General features: G+C 42.7%; 1 protein-coding gene across 1 annotated transcript; it reads right to left on the reverse strand.

Annotated features, from left to right (window-relative positions):
• Positions 1-6,427: 6,427 nt before the first annotated feature.
• On the reverse strand, positions 6,428-7,363 carry LOC147712939 (olfactory receptor 6B1-like). Its single transcript, XM_086920399.1, has one exon. The coding sequence runs from the start codon at positions 7,361-7,363 to the stop codon at positions 6,428-6,430; it is 936 nt and encodes a 311-aa protein (XP_086776525.1).
• Positions 7,364-20,613: the final 13,250 nt, after the last annotated feature.

Here is a 20,613-nt window from a genome sequence, read left to right on the forward strand (position 1 = left end):
CTCTATGGTACATATAGGCCTTGCAGTAGTGAAAAAAGGAGTTTAGGAGTTTTTCACTACCACGACATGTAAAACTTAAATGTACATGTCCTACCTTCTTAAATAAATTACACCCTACCCTCTGGGCTTTCCAAGGCCTACCCTAGGGGTGACTAATATGTATTGAAATGAAAGGTTTGGGCCTGAAAAAAAGTGGAGTGGTGTGGCTCACTGGTTAGAGGCAGCAGACCCAGAAGCAGAGAATGGCCCGGGACCAGGGTTCAATTCCCGACGTGGCAGGGTCGTGGACCAGGGTCAGCGGACTCGATAATTCTCGCTTTGGTGCCTACTCTAACCAGGGATCACACTCGGCAACTCTGGGCATTAGCTTGCCTCATCTCCACAACGGCCCCCCACAAACGCCGGGGATGCCTGGTTTCACCTTGGAGATACCCAGAAGGGACCATCTCACAGGGAAAGCCAGGACGGGTTCCCCAGCGGTCTTCAGCGCCAGGACACCCCGAGATGGGGTAACAGTGCGCTTTACAAGTATCATCATTATCATTATCATTTATTTCACCAGATCGAAATGGCAGCTTAAGCTGCACATATAGGTTCTGCAATGGCAGGCCTGAGACATATTGAAAGGGCTACTTAAGTGGGTGGCGCAACCAGTGCTGCAGGCACACAAGTAGCATTTGATGTACAGGCCAATGGGCACATGTAATGCCACTTTACTCAGGATATATAAGTAAATTAAATATTCCAATTGGGGATAAGCCAATATTTCCATTCTAAGTAGAGAGCAAAACTCTTTAGCATTGGTTAGCATCGTGCAGAGACCTACTGCCAGCAAAAATGAGATCAGAAAAAGTTGAGGAGAAAGTCAAAAAGTCAGGTGGAAGTGAAGATCATGCTAAGGCTGACAGGTTTGTAATACTAATAGTACTTTTTGGACTGTGAAGACATCGTACATAAAAAGATAGGCAATCAAAAGATCAGCTGAAATTAAAAAAATAAATGCTTCATTTAAAAGCAATCACAGGCATGGTGGTCCACTGACCCTAGCAGGCCACTCTCACTTGGATCGCAGTGGTCATAGTGGATCACAAATTGCAACAGCCCTCAGTAATTTTCATGAGGTAGGTCAAATTGCTACCCACTGTGAATGAACCAACCTAGTAGTACATTGGTTGGTTTGTAAAATACGTTTGGATTAGCTAAAAGCTGATGCACAACTTGCAACCATTTTTAGCGAATCCAATGTGCATACATCCTGTCCCACATATTTACCATTTAAAGCTCCATTCATACGCTTAACATTCTATATTATCACTGTTATTGCTGTCTGTTAGAGTCTTTACATTGTAATGAGGATAGATTGATATCCGATATCCATTGTATTTAATATCCTTCTGCTGTCATGCCATTGTTAGTATGCAACTTGTATCTCAATACCCTTCATTTGCTCTGATGTCATTCAAGGAGGAGCCCCTGTATTGTGTGTGTTCTGTCTCCATCCAGGCATGCTAGCAACTCTAGCAACACGTTTTCAAAGCATTGCAGTGAGCATGTTTCCCTTCCCACAGGCAATCCAAGAATGTGCATATAATTCCCCCTTGACGTATCATATGGGTCTGTCAATTTCTCTTTATCTCTTTTTACCATGGCTTTCATATCAACAAGATGTCTTGAGTACTCCCTTGCGTCATCTTGAAGTGCTGATATTTTATGTTTAACTTCCATGGAGAGTGCCCTGAATGTGTCCAAGTCTTGCTGCAGCAGAGCTACATTGGTTGCCACACTTTCATTTTTTTTAGTGATTGCTCTCCCTTCCAAATTAGGTTGCTTCACATCTGTCTAAGTGATTGAGGATTTGCATTGCATTTAATTGTTTGTTGGCTCCTGTGCATCTGTACTCCATGCCACACCCTCCTCCATGGTGTGTTCTTTATATGTGTACAACAAGCCACCCTTCTTTCCTGAGGCATCAGTCCAACCTATCATATAGTGACAGCCTCGCTCACCAGCATCCTTGTGTTAGAATGGTGTGACAAGCTTCAGCCAGCTCCTTCTAACTGCCACTAGTGGGGAAAAGCTACTTTATCTATATTCACTAGTCATGAAAAGATGACAACTTCCCTTGTTTCAGTGCCTTAGGTGCACAAATAGTACTTTCAATAATCCTCTCTGTGTCACCTCTCAGTGACAGCACTGCCTCCGATGCACAGGAGCCTGAGCATGCAGTAGCTTTGAGGCCCAATCAAGCGCCCCGGCTGATCACTGCCTTAAGGGCCTTCATTACTCAGGATGGGAGCTTGTGCCCATGGGGGTTCTTCACCAATAGAAGGTAAGCTCCCTTCACACATTGCTCTAGGTCTCGATGGTGCAGGCTCCCCTTTATTCATTTTAATAATAGCACTTTGCACTGTGCATGTCAGCTCAATTGATACGACACCTCAAAAAGTACACTGCTGCAAAAAGAGCAATTCCTTCCAGTGGTGCAGATATGTCTCCATGGCAAAGAAAAGGGAAAAGTTCAAAAGTTTATAAAACTTTAATAAAAATACCCAAACAATTTTTATGTTCAAGACCAATGTAAATCGATTGTATATATGTATTGTTAATGTAGAAGAAAAATAAATATGCAGCACTATTAATTTAATTTTGAATTAAATATGTAATTAAATAAAATATGAATGTTTCTAAAATGTAATGAAACATGAATTACTTACTTAAAAACATATTTTTATTATGTATTGATAAGTATTAAAAGTGATATACGCAATTAATTCAAAATAATGTAATTATATCCTAACAAACCATAATTATACATACATTTTTTATTTAAATAAAAATAAGGTCACATTTTTAATTAAATAAAGATTAGTTGTTATTTTTGATTTTTTAAGCATTAAATCAAATGTATTTATGTTTTTAAATAGTTTAAATAATCAAATAACATTTTACAATATTTTATATGGGGTTTTATTTTAGACCATGAACTCCTCCATTGACATCCATGGGAGGGTGTTGCAGTACCAGGGGCTGCAGGACTTGCTCCAGTTCTGCGCTGGAATATATTTACTAAATTTTAGGTCCATTTTGGCTATAATACCTTCAGTGCAATTAGTGTACAATGGGTTTAGTCCTTGGTGGATGAGTGGATGTCCATACCCAAAAAAACTCCCTACTGCTCCCTAGACCCTCCCTCCCTGCCCCTCTTTTCTTCCCACATTTACAACTAAAATATTTACTTCCCTTTGCGGAGATTTGATAGTCAGGGCTATGATCTTTACACAAAAACAATAGGAAGATGGAGGCTGAGCTTCTGAAAAGGGGGGGCACGCTGCCCCCCACCCGCATGGCGGTGCGGCGATCCCCTTTCCCCTTGCCTCTCGTGGTGGGGGGGGCGTGATCTCCCGGAGTCCAATGATTACGCGGGAGGTGTGCGCCACACCACCGGTTGGCCAGCGCCCGATCCCTGACCCGGAAGGTGTGTGCGGACCTCCGGGTCAGAGGGGGGGGGCGGCTAGGGGAGGGGGGAGGGGGAGAGGACGGCCCGCCCTCTCCCCGCGTCCCTGGGAATAAAGGAGGGGGGGGGCGCTCAGGTGGCCCTTCTTGTCGCCTGACGCTCCCCCACACTGGTCGTGCCCCGCGCTCGGGGACTCCTAATTTTCCCCACCCACCATCCCTGGAACAAAGCTATGCTGTACATTATGAATACCTGTTCTGATATTAATTAATTTGTTTTCCCATTTAGGATGTATTATTGTAGCATAAATGTCGGTTACAACGTTTTGGTACATACTGTTTGTTGTGTATATTTCTCGTGTATTTTCTTTAGGCCTTTTTTCCCCTAGTAGACTGATGATGGATGTCATGCATGTTGATTTCGATAGTGTAGTTGTCCTTTAGTTCTTTTTCCACAGGTCGTCGTATTTATTAAGGTATTGGACATGCGGTAAGGTCATGACCGGTGAGCAGCTATTTTAAGGTCTGAGGGGGCGGCATCATCCTTTGGAGTTGTCCGCCCAGGGGGAGGAAGGGGCCCCTCCTAGAACTTCAGGGGCAGGTATAACTGGGGGAAACATCACTTACAACGCATTTATTACAACGCACTACCATTACAACGCAAACCATTACAATGCATTGCGCTGGGGGGCGCTCTAGGATAGGGAATATATTTAATTTACTATCCAACACCTTCCCTACTATCCACGGGGACTGGAGTTGGAATAGTAAATTAAATAAATCACTATCCAGCGCTTAAAAGCACTATGCGTTGTAGTAGTATGCGATGTAAAAACCGTGTTGTAACAGCAGGCGTTGTAATAGCCTGCGTTGTAACGACACCAATCCATAACTGGTGACGCGAGTTGGGGCCCTCCTTCAGTGGTTAAATGGAGTTCACCGGGGTGGACCGAGTAATTAACGGGCTCGGCTGCATGGGTGGACCGAGTAATTAACGGGCTCGGCTGCATGGGTGGACCGAGTAATTAACGGGCTCGGCTGCACGGGTGGACCGGGTAATTAATGGGCTCGGCTGCTGCGTATGCGCACCTGCGGTAAGGGCGCAGCTTGTAAGACCTGACACCGGTTAGCGACCTTGCCATATGGCCATAAATGTTAGTATGCAAAAACTTTCAGATGAGGATGTTAGATTCAGTTAGGAAACAAGCTGTATTAGAATCTTGTTAAGGTTAGCCGATCATACTTGTCGATATGATTGTATCTAATGTTCCTTAATATTTTTGCATAAAAAATTGTATATTTTGTTTAATCATTTTATTATTTTGTATCTTAATAAATACGGCCGGGGGGTCTTGCGATCCCCCGCCTTCCAAAGACAAATCCTGTTCCGTGTCAATGTGTTCTGGGTTGATGTGGGTACACAGGGAGGGGGGCGGTAGCCGTCACTGACCATGCGCACATATGCTTTTGAATAGCATTTAGTACACTAGTAGTACCACAAAATGCAGTTTTGAATAGACCACTATTTGTGTGAGCGTTTTATGAAAAGCTGTAGTATTGTGGATAAGTGGGACTGTACAACATGTACAAAAGAAGTGCAATTCCTGTTGTTGAGTGATGCTACGAATTGCTGTTGTTAAATGGTTGGTAGTTGGTCAGCAATGGTGTGAGTGACTTTGGACAGTATTACCCTTGGGAGCGAGATGCGGTGTAAATGGATGATTGATTGGATGTGCGTGTATGTTGATCTGTGTGACTTATTCAGGGTAAACAGAGTTGTGGGTGAGCCGAATTAGGCACTGTATTTCATGAGTGTTGTTGTGCAAGTGGATATTTTTAAATTCAAGGGTATTCTGTGTGGACGTACGAAGTCGAGATGTGAGTTTTTGGGGAATATTTTGTATAATACTCTTTGTGGAATGGTGCGCTGCCTGGCTATGTGTTATGTGCATCTGGTGTATTTGATGTGATGCCTGTAAATAACATTGTGATATAGATGTGTTGTTTACACTTGTGTGTGAGTGATGCTGTAAGTGGATGGGATAATGGATGGTTGCTTGTTTGTTTGGAGGTGAGTTATTCTAGTGAATGGCATTTTAGTGCTTTTAATTGAATGATAAAGTGACATATTTCCGCAAAGTATTTTTGTACTAGTACTTTATTTACCTAGATTGACATTATTGGGTACCTCCTGCATTTTTACTGCATGACAGAAAGATAGTGAGAAATGGCCCAGCATTGGTGAAACAAGGGAGAGGAAGGCAGAGACAGGGATAAACAACAATGTAACATTGAAGCAGTAGAATATCTTTGAACATTCATGGACAACTGCGAGGCTTGGGACAACAATCTTCCTCAGAAATGGAAAATGGAAGCTATTATCCAGATTCTAGAAGGATACTATCATAATGTGATTATATGCTGAGTGCATAAATGGCACAGTGGAGTAGTTATCAATAGTACAACAGATGCAGTGCACACCAGGGCCCACGAGTGTGAACAGCCCACAGGTCCCCAAGCACATTTGTTTCTTACTACCAAAACAGGGGATACAACCCTTTCTCTTGACTGCAATAGGGCCCATGGGATCTTTGCCATATCAGCCCATGATAATTCGAAATGCAATGGGATATATTCACCTCAATTACATATGATATGTTACACTTTGTTCTAACATAAGCATAACTCTAAATGTAATACCTCATATGTGTAGAATCTTGTTGCATGTGTTGAAAAATCCTATGTTTTGATCTTCAACTTTACACCTATGATCACATCTCTTTCCTTTGATCTCCAGATAAGAGTGAAACATTAATTCTATAGATTACTAATAAAATCTATATAGGAACACGTGTCCAAGAGTATACTTAATTCATCCTTCTACAAAACTATCACTTCTACTCAAAGATATAGTGTTTTCATCTACATTTGTGAAGGAGTTTCATAACATATTTGTAAACAGTTGCTTTATCTATCATTTTCTATGCCGGCAACTGATGACTTTCTTTATTGCTTGCTTTATGTCATTGTTCCTCAGGCTGTAGATCACCGGGTTAATCATAGGAGTCACATTAGTGTATATGACAGATACCAGCTTATTGAAGTCAACAGCATTGATGGTCTTTGGTCGAACATACGTGAAAATGGTGGTGCCATAGAAGATAAGGACAATGGTGAGGTGAGAGGCACAGGTAGAGAAAGCCTTTTGTCGTCCATCTGTTGGGGGTATTTTCATAATGGTAGAAATTATATTTGTGTAGGACATTAGCGTGAGCAAGACAGAGGTAAGTAGCACCAACGATCCCTCAACAAAATTTATTATGTTGATAATGTAAATATCAGTGCAAGCAAGTTTCAGAAGTGGAGGGGCATCACAAAAGAAGTGGTTGATGATATTGGACCCACAGAAAATGAGGGTAAATGTGAAGGTTGAAGGCAAAATTGGAGCCAAGAAACCACCAAACCAGCAGCAGCTGGCAAAGCGAATGCACATACTTCTGTTCATGATGGTGCTATAGTGCAAGGGGTTGCAGATTGCTACGTACCTGTCATAAGCCATTGCAGTTAACAAAAAGCATTCTGTTGTCCCCAAGAGAAAAAATATATGCATCTGTGCAAAACAACCTGAAATAGAGATTGTTTTGCTTGCAGAGATGAAGTTGACCAACATCTTTGGGACAGTAACGGTGACATATCCAATTTCGAGGAAAGATAAGTTAATAAGGAAAAAATACATAGGTGTGTGAAGGCGATAGTCCTTGTAGATTACTACAATGATGACTACATGTTCCGTGATGGTGAGAATGTACATGACCAGAAACAACACAAACAAGACCATTTCCAGCTCCCAGACACTTGGGAATCCCAGGATGATGAACTCAGTCACAAGGGATTGGTTTACCAGTTCCATATGAGTGGATAATGCCTGTGAAAAAAATAGAAATTGTCAATTTCCCATGCTGAACATGAGATAAATTATTCATAATCAATCAAAATGAGTCAATAATTTAGTTTTGCATCTGCTGTCTATATATCTGATTTTAGACAGTTCATTGACGTGGGTTCCAAAGGACATAAGAGCTTTACTCATGAGCGCCCTGATGCAGCATGTAAATGTAAATTGATACTTGTATAGCGCACTACTCACCCCAAGGTTCTCAAGGCGCTTGTACGAATACCGCTGTAGAACCCATCCTGGCTTTCCCTGTGTGAGGAGTCCACTCCTGGGCACCCCCAAGGTGGAGGCCAGGCATCCTTAGCGTTGTGGGGGCCGTTGTGGAGATTAAGCAAGCTATTGCCCAGAGTTGCACAGTGAGACTCCATGATTGGAATAGGCACCGAGGCGAGAATGATCAGGTCCATATAATTTTTGAGCCCAAGACCCGCTGAGGCGGGGAATTGAACCCTGGTCCCGGGCCAGACCTCTGCATCAGGGTCTGCCACTCTAACCATTGAGCCACACTTCTCCACAATATGGCTATGTGAATTGCAGACTCACAACCAGGCCACATGGCATGCAGATACCTTGAATTAAATGTGGATTTGTATGCTTTGAGAGGACCAGACAATGAGTGTAAGCGATGTTCCTATATCCCACTAAAGGAGTAGCAGTTGAACAAATATTGTATAATATGTTATACATTCCATGTATTCATCTACAAGATGAGAGGAACCAGCATCTTGGTAAGTCAGCAGGCCAGCTGACACATACATGACATCAATTTAGAGGATCTGTAGTAGTTGTTAAAATATGCACTTCTAGGCGTATGCAGTGTTAGATCCCAGCAATACATATTTCTGCAAGTTTGGCAATTGCCATGTAAGGCCTCTCTCCAAATTGCACTTACTACTGCGTTAGGGTTTTAAAAAGTCCTACCAATTTGTAATGTAAATTTTATTGTTTAGTTAATTAAAACCATTACAATGTTCTTCCCTATTGATAGCAGCCAAGAATTTAACAAAATTTAAAATCATTCAACCGTCAGTTGCACCAAAAAGTCTTCCAGATTAAAATCACTATTAGATCATAATTACATTCTAAAATTCGATTAAATAATGCCTGTACTCTACTTTTTCTACATATATTACAGATAAGAACCAACAGTTTAACAGATGTCAGATGATAGTCCCTTCGGCACCAGCAATAAGTCAATATGAATAAAGGTAGATGAACCGGACCACTTGCTCCCTCCTTGTGATGACTCCGTAAAACAATAATACTAGCATCAAGCTTTCCATGAACGAACCCTCTCATTGTTGTGTTGACTTTGTTCCCTGATCGTGTACATACAGGAACTTAATCAATTTACAGTTCATCTGGGGATCAGATGGATCAAGCCCTTTAATTATAGCCTCCCGACATGTCCGTATTCCTCTATCCAAAAAAGCTTTTCTTAGTAAGGTCTCTCGTGCAGGTCGAAGTTTCTTATAAATACATATTAAGTGGATGAGGTCTTCTGTAGGGCTTCCACATAGACAACAGCTTTTTACTTCTGTATTTTTCTAATTTGGGGCATCTGCCAGTGATGGATATTTACCAAAATGAAGTGCCATTAGCTGTTTTTTTAGATGGATCGAGTATGTTAAATCTAAGTATGCTGCTGTTTAAGTATCTTGTAGTTGTTAACGACAGTCCACGCGTGGGACCTCTGGCGCAACATATTTTTGTCAAGCAAAATCAAGAGCAATTTTGCAACTTTATTTATTGTAGACTTAAATGTAACATAAGGCAGGTTTTTATTCCACAGGTCCAAAGTGCAAGTGGATTTGAGAGCATTTTGAAAATAGCTCTTATGTGGTGTATTGGGACCGTTCTTTTGTTCTGACCACAAAGCCTCATTTATTTTAGAGTCCATGTTTTGCTTTATACGGTACCACACTTTAATTGTTGAATATTGCCTGCCAACTGTCTCATTCAGTAAACTAAATTCTAATTGAACTTGTGCTGGAGATGCTATTTGAGGAAGCTGAGAGACCCTTTTGAAAATGCCGGTTGTAAATATATTGAGTATGCTTGCATCTTTGCCTTGGAAGGCTACACTGGCATAAGTTAGCGAAGGTAATGTTTTAGCCGTTATTACAGTAATCAGTGGTTTGAATGAGTGGCCCCTTAGCTTCCCTGCTTGTGTCTTATATGCAAAGGTAAATGCGGTTGCCCTCTGAGCTATGTAATTTTTCTGATCTTGCTGGCTCAGTTTATTGTCAAGGTAAATTCCCAAATATTTATAGCTTGCGACGTTTTCCAAGTCTTTACCTCTAAAGTTGATGTTAAACGGGCGAGCTGTCCGGTTACTGATCAGCATTGTTTTTGTTTTTGCTGTAATAATTTCCAGCTTATTTGTCATCAGAAATTCTGCGAGGCCCGTCAGTAGCCTTGTGAGACCAATTTTAGTCAAACTGATTAAAACTATGTCGTTGGCATAGGCAAGGTGCGAAAGGGATACTGATCCCAGATGCGGAGAATGAGAGTTAATTAAATCAAGTTTGTCAGATAATTCAGCTAAAAACAAATTAAAGAAGTGGGGAACAAGCACGCATCCCTGCTTCAAGACCCTGTCTGTGTTCCATTTTCTTGAGACTGTTGAACCGTCACCGAGTTTTATTCTAACCCATGTATCCAAATAAAATAACAATAAACATTTTAAAATTCTTTCTGGAATGTTCCATGTCCTTAGTTTCATCCACAATAATTTTCGGTCCACGCTGTTGAAAGCAGCTTTTAGATCAATGAAGCATAGGTGCAAACTCTGTTTTTTTATTTTGCATTTCTCAGCTATTAGCGTAATGGAAAGGAAATTCATGATTGTCCCAATACCTTTTCTAAATCCCGTCTGGTTTGTGGGGATCAGGTTTAAGTTTTTAGACAAAGCAACCAGATCCTCCAGGATCAGGGAGGCGAAATATTTATCTTCGACGTCAAGCAATGCAATCAGTCTATAATTCGATGGATTGGATCTTTCGCTCCCTTTAAAGATTGGTGTCAGGATTGAGACTTGCCAGCTGTCTGGAATTTGGTTTAACAGATCAACTTGAGCAAAAAGAGTCTCTAACTGGAGGCTCCAAAAATCAGGGTTGTGTTTAAAAACTGCTTGGGGGACACCATTGGGTCCGGGAGCAACATCCCTTTTTTCTTTTATTTATTAGGTTTTTTATGGCAACTGCTGTGTATGAAGCCTGATTTGGGCTAGCAGCAAGTGTACGGTCTGAGTTAGCGCTCGTGGAATTACCCATGATGCGTGTGGCCCCAGTGCCTTGTTTTTGTCTAGGGCTTGAAGGGGCCTGGTAGGTCAATTCCTGCTCATGAGAGTGGTATAGGGTCTCAAATTTTAGAGCTATATAGTTGGCCCAGTCCTGTTCCTTGACGTTTGATGCTAGAATGTTCTTAGGCCCATTCAGCTGATTTATTGTTAGCCAAAGTTTATTTGGATTATGTTGTCTTGCATTATAAATTAACCTTAGGCAAAAATTGTCTGCATTTGCTTTTTTGTTCTCCCAGAGCTTCTTTTCAAAGAGTTTTCTCTGCATCCTGAATATTTCCCATGTGGTATCTGTTCTAGCATTTCTGTGTAGTTTCCTAGCTGTTTTTTAAGTCCCTTCTTAGTTTTTCAGTCTCACTTGTTAGCCTGATATATGGATTGGAGGAGACTGCCTTATGTCTTGACTTTACAGTTGCGGTTGGAAGGCTAGCGAGGAAGTACGACCATGCTTTTATAGCATTACTATTCCTTAAGGCTGACTCAGCAAGTAATTCCTTAATTGAATCAAGATGCTGATCACGCAATTCACTTGTCCAGGTTAAACGTTTTGAATTTATAGTATTCAGTTTGCCTTCTAGGTCAGTGGCTTTATCCAGCCCTGGTAGGGCTAAATTGAAAACAATGTGTTGAATTGAGTGGTGTATTTTATATAAAAATGTGCTAGAAGTGGCATTAATGGGAGTGTCAAAATCATATAGTCCAGTATTGAATGCGAATATGGTCCATGATACGTATAGTTTGGTGGTGTGTCTTCTTCGGCATTTCCGTTAATCACTCTCATTCCTTGATATTCATGGGCGGTTACTAGCTGTTGTCCACGAAGATCTTTACAAATATACTTATTTGAACATTGTTGCTTTATATTCCAAAAAGTATTTTCAGCTGTCAATATTTTGTCTTCATCTGGAGTATGAAATACATTTGCATTGAAATCACCTGTCAGAATAATATTCCATGCTGGTTTGGCACAACGTAAATCCCAAGTTGTTTTAATTAGAAGTGAATTATTCTTCCTTTTATTTTGTTCAATTGGTTGTGTGTAATAATTCATCAGAATTACAACTTTAATGTTTCCATGACTTTTGTACGTAAGCTTAATGAGTTGAATGCTTGGGTCAGGAGAAATGAGCTGCTCCGTTGTAATATATAAAGGTAGTGCAACGTAGACTGCCAGGCCTCCCTTTGCTCGTCCATAGTGATTTACATCTTTCCGCTGCCACAGAATAAAGTGTAAAAACAACTATGGGAAGATCTTCTGTAGCCCATGTCTCTTGCAAGGCTATCAAGTCGTGTTTTTCCCAATCATAGGGGGAAGTCCTTCTTAAAGAAGCCTTTTTGCACCCGCTATGTTCAAACAGAGTATATGTACAAGAGCTGTTGTTGTTAAAATATGCAGGCCCCCTGTTTAGGTTTCCCCTGCTTGGTTCTGGTGTATGATGGTTCAATTGCTATTATTATTATTATTAAGGGGCATTTATAGAGCGCCTGGTTACGCAGAATGCGTGTCCCCGCGCTAAACTGAAGCACTCTGAAAGAGAAGTAGGGGAGGAGCCCACTTATTTAGAAAAGAGGTAAGTTTTTAATTTCCTCCGGAAACTAGATTCGGAGGGGTCCAGTCGGAGGTTGAGAGGTAGATTATTCCAGCTTTTTGCCGCCAGGTATCGGAAGGATCTTCCTCCCATACGGGCCTTTTTCACCCTAGGGACCTTAAGTAAGCCTCCTTGCGAGGAGCGCAATGCACGAGTTGGTGCATACCTTGTAATAAGGTTCTGGAGTGGTGCTGGCGCCTTCTTAGCGAGGATACGGTGGCAGGTACAGAGGGACTTAAATTCAACTCTGCTCCTCACCGGCAGCCAATGAAGTGACTGGAGGGCGGCCTTGGAGTTCGATCTTTTAGGGAGGTTTAAGATAAGGCGGGCTGCAGCATTCTGTAGCACCTGAAGTCGATTTATCGCTTTACAGGTTGCTCCCAAATAAAGTAGGTTGCCAAAGTCTAAGCGTGAGGTGACCAGGGCGTGCACCAGTGTTCTGCGGGCGGCCGTAGGAAGGAGAATTAGGACCTTCCGCAGAGTTTTTAGAATGCTAAAGCAAATGCCCGTCACCCTGTTGATCTGTGGTCCGAAAGACAGGTCAGTATCTAGCCAGACCCCGAGATTTCTGACTTCCTTCCGAGGTGTGGGGGCCTCACCTAGGCATGGTGGCCACCATGCCGACGTCCAGACAGATGGGCTGCCTCCCACCACGAGCACCTCGGTCTTGTTGCCATTTAATGTCAGGCAATTGGTGGACATCCAGGTTGCAAGATCTTGCATGCAAGCCCTGAAACTGTCCATAGCAAGGCCGGGTGTACGCGAGAGGGAGACAACTAACTGTGTGTCGTCGGCATAGGTAACAATTTGTAGTCCGTGTCCCACTACAATTGGAGCCACTGGGGAGACATAGAGATTGAAAAGAGTTGGGCTCAGGGACGATCCCTGAGGAACGCCCTGACCCAATTCTATGTCTCGGGAATAGTGGTCCCCTTGACGGACCTGGAAACTTCTCCCCGTTAGGAAGGATTGGATCCATTGGAGTGCGGCTCCAGTTATACCTCCATCATTCAGACACTGTAGCAAGGTGGAATGAGCTACAGTGTCGAATGCCGCACTCAGGTCCAATAGGATAAGGGCCATAGTGTGACCTTCATCCACCCCCTGTCGTAGGGATTCCACAGCCGTCAGTAGTGCTGATTCCGTAGAATGGCGGGGGCGGAAGCCAAATTGGGTGTCGTGCAGTAAGGCAGCTTTGTCTATGAAATCCATAAGTTGGATATTGACCGTTTTTTCTGCTACCTTGGCCAGATATGGTAAGAGAGAGATGGGCCGCAAATTGTCTAATTTATCAAAGCTGATGGTAGGTTTTTTCCTGAGAGGAAGGACCACCGCTTTTTTCCATTCTTTAGGCACCGTCTTTGTCATAAAAGACACATCCAGTAGATGCCTAATGTAGGGCTCCAAGGCCCCCAGGCAGTCTTTTAGGCGTTTGGGAGTGGTAGGGTCCCGTGGGGAACCTGACTTTACAGATCTGCAGATTTTTAGGAGAGTTTCTGTGGGTGGGGTAACAAAGTTGGTAAGGGTGGGTGAGTTTACCCTATCCCTAGGGTTTTCTACAAACTCTATCCCATTCGTGGGTTGAGTTGGGAAAGCCGAGTAAATTTTTGATATTTTCTCGGCAAAGAAATCTGCGATTCTGTCACAGGATTCAGGCGAGCAGTCATCAGGGACAGTGGCGGATTTTCCACTAGAGAGAGTTTTGTAAAGTAGAAATAACTCCTTCGTCGAGTTACCAGCTTCGTTGATCTTAGTCTCATAGTGTGTAGTTTTCGCCTTTCTAATCAGTCCATGGTAGACTCGCCTCTCTGACAGGTAGACCTCTCTAGCATCTTTGGAGAAAGCCCGGCGCCATTGCCTTTCTGCTCTCTTCAATAAGGTTTTAGCATTCCGCAGTTCAGTAGTAAACCAGGGTGCGGTTTTTTGAGCACGGTCACTGGGTTTAGTTTTGGATAGCGGGGCTGTAAAATCTAGTGCATCGTTGATGCGTTTGCAGAGATTGGAGTTAGCCGTGTCTGCATCGTCCCCCCCTGGGTCGCCACCTTTTGTTAGTTCCTCGCAGAACTTAGACTGGGAGAAGGAGGCCCATTTACGCCTAAGATGGTACAATGCTGTGGGTTGTCGGGCTCTACCTTCAGGAATTTGAATGGTAAAAGGTACCAGGTGATGATCCGACCAGGGGATAGGGATGGGAGTCTTCGCTTCTACTTCCCCCCAGTTAACAAATATGGGATCTAGTAAGTTCCCTAACTGGTGGGTGGGCCCGCTTACAATTTGATTTAGTTGTAAAGCTTCTAATACTTGGCAGAGGTTTTTACTGGCGTTGTCGGAAGGGTTATTGAAATGAAGGTTAAGGTCACCAAGTACCATGAATTTATTTTTGCATATCGAGGTCTCTATAATGCATTCAGCTAGACTCTCCTCGAACCTAGCTGAGGGGCCGGGGGGTCTGTAAATTAACAATCCTTCCAGTGTATAGTTGTTATTCACTTTTATTGTGAAGCTCCCTGCCTCGCTGTCCAAGATAGGCACATGATTAAGTTGGCAGCGTAGACTTTCCTGTGCAACTATTGCAATGCCCCCTCCTCTGCCTATGGGTCTGTCCTGTCTGTATATTGTATATCCCTCTGGGAGTGCCTCTAGGGCGTCAGGTGTAGATTCCTCATCCAACCAAGTTTCGGTTAGAAATGTCAGGTCCCATTGTGTTTCAGTGAGTAGATCGTATAGATCTAACTTGTGTTTGCGTAAAGAACGGACATTAATCAGTCCGCATTCTAGGGTATTGTCCGTAGTGACCATACTCCTACCAGGATCATAGGAGAAGTGACAATGTTCGCAACCTATGTTATCCTCTGCTTTTAGTTTGTGCTTGCACAGCTCAGTAGTGCTAGGGCAAGGCGCTAGCAGTTCTAACTTACTCCACCGTGTATGGTTCACACGAGGGACATGGGGTATAGCCCTAGACCGCGTGCGATCGCGGACGGGCGCAGACGGGCTTGCCTTAGGCGCGCCTTCGGCGTGCAAACGGCGCTCCCGCTGCGCTCGTCCGCTGCGCTTGCGCTGGAGGCACATTTGGGGAGAAAGGTTGAGGGCGTGGCCTGGCAGGGGGCGTGGCCTCGTGTCGCGAGTGTTAGGCGTTCGTGCTCCGACTCTGGCACCAGACAGCGCTATGTCCGCTGTAAGTGGAGTGGTAGCCTGTCCTTTTTAATCAAGTTCAGGTCGTTTAAAACAGATAAACAATAACAAGTAAGTGTTTTAAAAAAGAGCGTCAAACCTCCGGCTTCCGCCTCAGAGGGTGTCAGTTTCAATAAGACGCGCTATTGGTCTGCGCAGTCTTATAGGCGGGAAAGTGGGCGTGGCCTGGCAGGGGGCGTGGCCTCGTGTCGCGAGTGTTAGGCGTTCGTGCTCCGACTCTGGCACCAGACAGCGCTATGTCCGCTGTAAGTGGAGTGGTAGCCTGTCCTTTTTAATCAATCAGGTGTAGATAGAGCAATTTGTCCTGTGACTTTGTTAGAATGGCTACTGTTATGTTTTTCCAACGTGGACGTAGTCTGCCAACTAGTGAGTTTAAAAGGAGCTAGTGGTGTTATCAGACGCCACTATCATATCTCTTGTTTCAGCGAATATAGCTGAGCCCTCATCCTTCAGAAATTGAAATCTGGAGCTTGCAGTACCAGCATTGCTTAGTTGGTTTTCCAAACTAGTGGGGAAACTAATGGACTCCTTAATGTAGAGGGCTTGCCCTCAGTTTGTTTATCTATTTGTTTTAGTTTGTTTCCTTTTTTGATGGTGGCTGTTCTGTCACATGGTGTCTTACTGACCCTGCTAGACCACATGGTTACTTAAGTTTATTGATGTTTGTTTGGAAAGGAGCATTGGATGGGGAGGAACTCTAAAACTGCCCCTCTTTAAATTCTTTTTAAATTGCTTTGTCCTTATTTTCCAATCTGAATTCAATTGGAGTCGCTTCCCTCAAAGCTTCTGATCCTGGTTAACTTTCCAGTGGGGGGTCTTAATTACGCAGACAAGTATCCAGGAGGGAAGAGGGCAAACAGTTGAAGGGGACGGTGAGCGATCTCTGCTTGCACTACCCTCCCTACTGATATAAAAAATGCCTTAGGTGTAGCCTCAGGGTCCAACTCACCTCAAGTAATAATTCTGTGCTGCACCTTTCTCCAGCGCTGCACCACGCTGTCCACTTGATACAGCTGTCCTTACAAATGTTGTAGATGTTGTGGAGGAAAAAACAACAAAAGTTGGGCAGGCTCGCTTGGAGGGTTAGAGTAGACCTTACCACTGCAAAGTCCATCCACTCCAATCCAGTAAAAAAAAAACTCTTCTCCCTTTTCCTTTCTTTTCTCTACTGCTGGTTCAGTTTTCCCCTGCTGCCTTCCAGCTGACCACCGAGACTGGTTGGGTGTGACAGCAGCAGCCGGCCCGAACAGCTGACATCTGTCTCCGCTCCCCGTGAGCTCTCCGTGGGCTGCCAGCGGTGGAGCTGGCAGAGAATTGTCCCTAGGTAGGGAGAAATTAGAGGTAGGTCCACCTCACCTGTAGCACCTCCGCAGCTGTACCTGGTCCTGGAGCCTCAAGGAAGTTTCCACGGAAGCACCCTGAGCTTGTTCCCGCACACCGAGGAGCTCCACCACAGGCTCAACTCAGCGCGGCTCAGCACACCAGCAGGCAGCAACCGGAAGCGCAGTAACAGGGAAAACAAGAACTGGAATCACAAATCAATCTCAGACATACCAGATTTAATGGTTTTGAGAGCAAGCTAGTCCATAACTGAGTGTTATCCTTTGGAAATGTGCGCTCATCATGGCCCAAACCCAGTGAATTGAGTTAAAACTCCTATCACAGTGCACACACAACTGGAACTTGTAAACTGGGTTACCACTTTTTGTGTATTTTTTCTTACCTTCTCTTAATCTAAGTGAACTTTATGTAGTTTGCTACAAAGTGCTACAAAGATGATTCATAGTGATGGGGTTCTTAATTGCATTGCTGAACCAACTCATCTGGGATTAAATCATGTTTGCCCTGCATGCCAATGATTTCTCATCTACAATGGTTGTATGGCATAACAACACATGCCTTTACCATGCAGGCTTTGCCATGGAGAAACCATTATCATGCACGTCTTTACCATCCATTTCTTTACCACAAACATAAATAAGGGTACAATATAAGTATAATTACCATGCATACCAATACCACATATACTTTTATCACACAAATCTTTACTACACCACTTTTTTTATATAAGAAAAGCAAATACATTTGAATAAATAGATTTAAATGATATGCGCATAAAAAAATAATTATGGTGTGTGATAATATTTTTTATACATTGTTGTGAATAAAACACGTTTGCGAAGCACATCACAACAAAACTGAACACAACACAATGCAAATCGGTGCAAAGCATTACAATCTTATAGAAATGTTTCCAATATAATACTCTCACTCAACTCTATGCAAAAAACGGACCATCATTAAATATAGACACAGAACCAGGCAAAATATTTTGACCCTTTAAAGAATTATTTCGCTCTCCCCCCCAAAAAAAGAAAAAAGAACACATCAGAATGGTAAAGACATTTTATAGAGCAGTTTAGCAGTTTAAACCCTTAAAGATTGCTCTTTTTTTCATTTCTACTTATGCAGAGACCCTTATCCCAACCAGGATGGCTGTCACATACTGTGAAGAGGTAAAAAATGCATTATTTTTCACAGATATAAAAATGTACCTTTAGTCACTATTGAATTCATAAGAAAGTTTACTTTTGAATGCTTATTTTTTATATAATAACCCTTGAAAACATAAAAACAGCCATCCACCATTTTTTCTGCAATGATTCACTGCCCTCTGATGTGCCCACACACCACATAGACCATAAGAGTGAAGCACAGCCATTTACAAACATTGCCATCTACCTAAACAAGTATATATAACCTTAATAATAATGCCCTCTCAAACAACTAATGATATCACTGGATATACATAAATGTTTTTAATTTCGACAACCAACAGTACTGGTAGATTTTGAACTATTACAACAATATACATTACAATTCAGCCTTTTTTTAGAATAAAAAATGGTAGCCACATTTATTTAAATAAAAATATATGACAAACTAAGCTTGGTTGCTGGAGAGTGTCTGTTGGGAAAAATGATTATTCTAACTCAATCAAGCCCTTTTACCTCAGGGAAGGTGCTGGACAGCATCTGGGGCAAAAAACTATTCTAACTTTGCCAAATACTTACCTCAGGGTAGGTGCAGGACAGTGGCTGGGGCAAAATATTTATTCTAACCATGCCTATTACTTAATTTATGTAAAATAACCATGGGGTGACCCAGTATTCCTCAGAACCTCCCCGAGGTAAGTACTTGGCAAAGTTATAATAGTAAATCTTCCCCACAGACTCTGTCCATCAGCTTCCGTTTGGCATAGTAGGTACTTGGCAGTTGTCGAGCATGTGACGTTTGCCTGGAGGGTTCGAGCTATACCCACAGTACTAAAACTTACAAACTCGCTTCGTTTACTAACTGCAACAGTCCACAGGTCATCTATGATATCACATGCCCCAGTGATTTGACCTATTTGGGACAGACCAAACAATAAGTTAAAAAAAGGATCCTATAACACATGAGTAGAATCAGATGTAACACAGTGGGTGCCCCGTTGGTAGAGCATTTCCCCACTCATAACCATACACCAGAAGACATCAGGTGGAGGGTATTGGAAAAATTGACACCTAGCCCCAGGGGTGGGTCCATCACAAAGTCACTCAATTATAAGTAGTGTAGGTGGATACACTCCCTCAATGCAATACAGCGAGGGCTCAATGAGTGAGAGGAGACAGCCAAACAAATGGGGCAACTGTATAAGTGAGCGTAACTGTGACATGATCTAACTGTCATTTTAGGTCTGGGTACTTCACATGAATATAATCTGCTGTCAATTTCTGCAGTTTGAAACATGTCTGAAAAAACGAGAATGCCATACAATGTATACTGTGTTTTACTATGTAAATATGTTTTTTTAATTAATTTGTGTACAGGGAAGGATCGTGGAAATGCTTTGTTAAGTATGTGTCACGTTCATGTTCAAGGATGCGCACCAACATGCACTTGTTTATAAATATGAATGACCAGTTGATTATCCCAGCTCCTTTTACTGCTCGATATTGGTTTAATTCAGCATGTTTTTCGCTAAATTAGGAGTATTTACGTCTTCCTCATGAGTCCCATAATTTTGTTAATGGAACAATAGCGTGATTAATACGAGTAAAAAGTGAGTCGCACACTTATTCTTTCATTTAAGATGAGGCTTAGCAGCGCCAGAGTGTATGGTTGCTTGGCATCGATGCGTAGCCGCGTCATAGCGTAAGATTGCTTGGCAACGAGGCAACGCGCACGTGATCAGCGTCCTCGCGCCTAATGAATGTAGCCTTTGTCAAGGCATGGCCTCAGTGCGTGGAAGCGAACAGACTGGTCCACAACTCGCTGCCTTTACGGATCTGTACTGGAGCGGACCGTTGCCGCCGGACTCCATTAAATGAGAAGGACTGAATCTGTTCCTTTAGGTAAGACGTGTATGGGGTCCCCCATAACGTCCAGTATTTAACACTAATTACTTTGTAACAAACGCTAATCCTTCCTACCCATTACTTCTCAGGTCGCACAAGTGACGCGGCGACTCTTAACTTGCCTAAGCCTCCGCAAGATTGTCGGACTTACAATACCTGTCTGGCTGAATAACTATGTACAGCACTTGGGTAAGTGCAATTAAGTTATCGATCTGAAAATTTTAAACTTTGAGGAAATCAAAATAGCCCTCCTAAGGCGATGTACAATAATAGTTTCATACGCTTACTGACTTTGCAGATTTGATTAAATCTACTACCATTACCGCATCCCAGGTCCAAGTTTTGAAAGACTTTTTGCGGTGAGTGGACGTGCATTTAAATCTCACCCACGCTCAGTCATAAATTTGCAAATCCACATTGATTATTTATTTCTCTGACCCTTCAGGCGCTACACCTCTATTTTATGTCCTGAAGAAGACCTGACCTAGACCCACAACTAAGGCGTCCAGAGGGTCGAAACATCAACGATTTTTAATGATTGGACCAGTATAGGACTTCCAGCTATGAAACAATCCAACTAGAAGGATCCTATATTAATGTTGAAACTGGCCATAAAACTTTTGCTTGTTTTTCCTTTCTTACTCAGATTCACTGTTTACTAAGTACACTTTAAATGTCACTCTTGCACTTTATGTCACACTTTAATTACTTTCTCTTTCC

The sequence above is a fragment of the Lissotriton vulgaris genome, chromosome 5 (assembly GCF_964263255.1).
Source record: "Lissotriton vulgaris chromosome 5, aLisVul1.2, whole genome shotgun sequence".
Lineage (NCBI taxonomy): Eukaryota > Metazoa > Chordata > Amphibia > Caudata > Salamandridae > Lissotriton > Lissotriton vulgaris.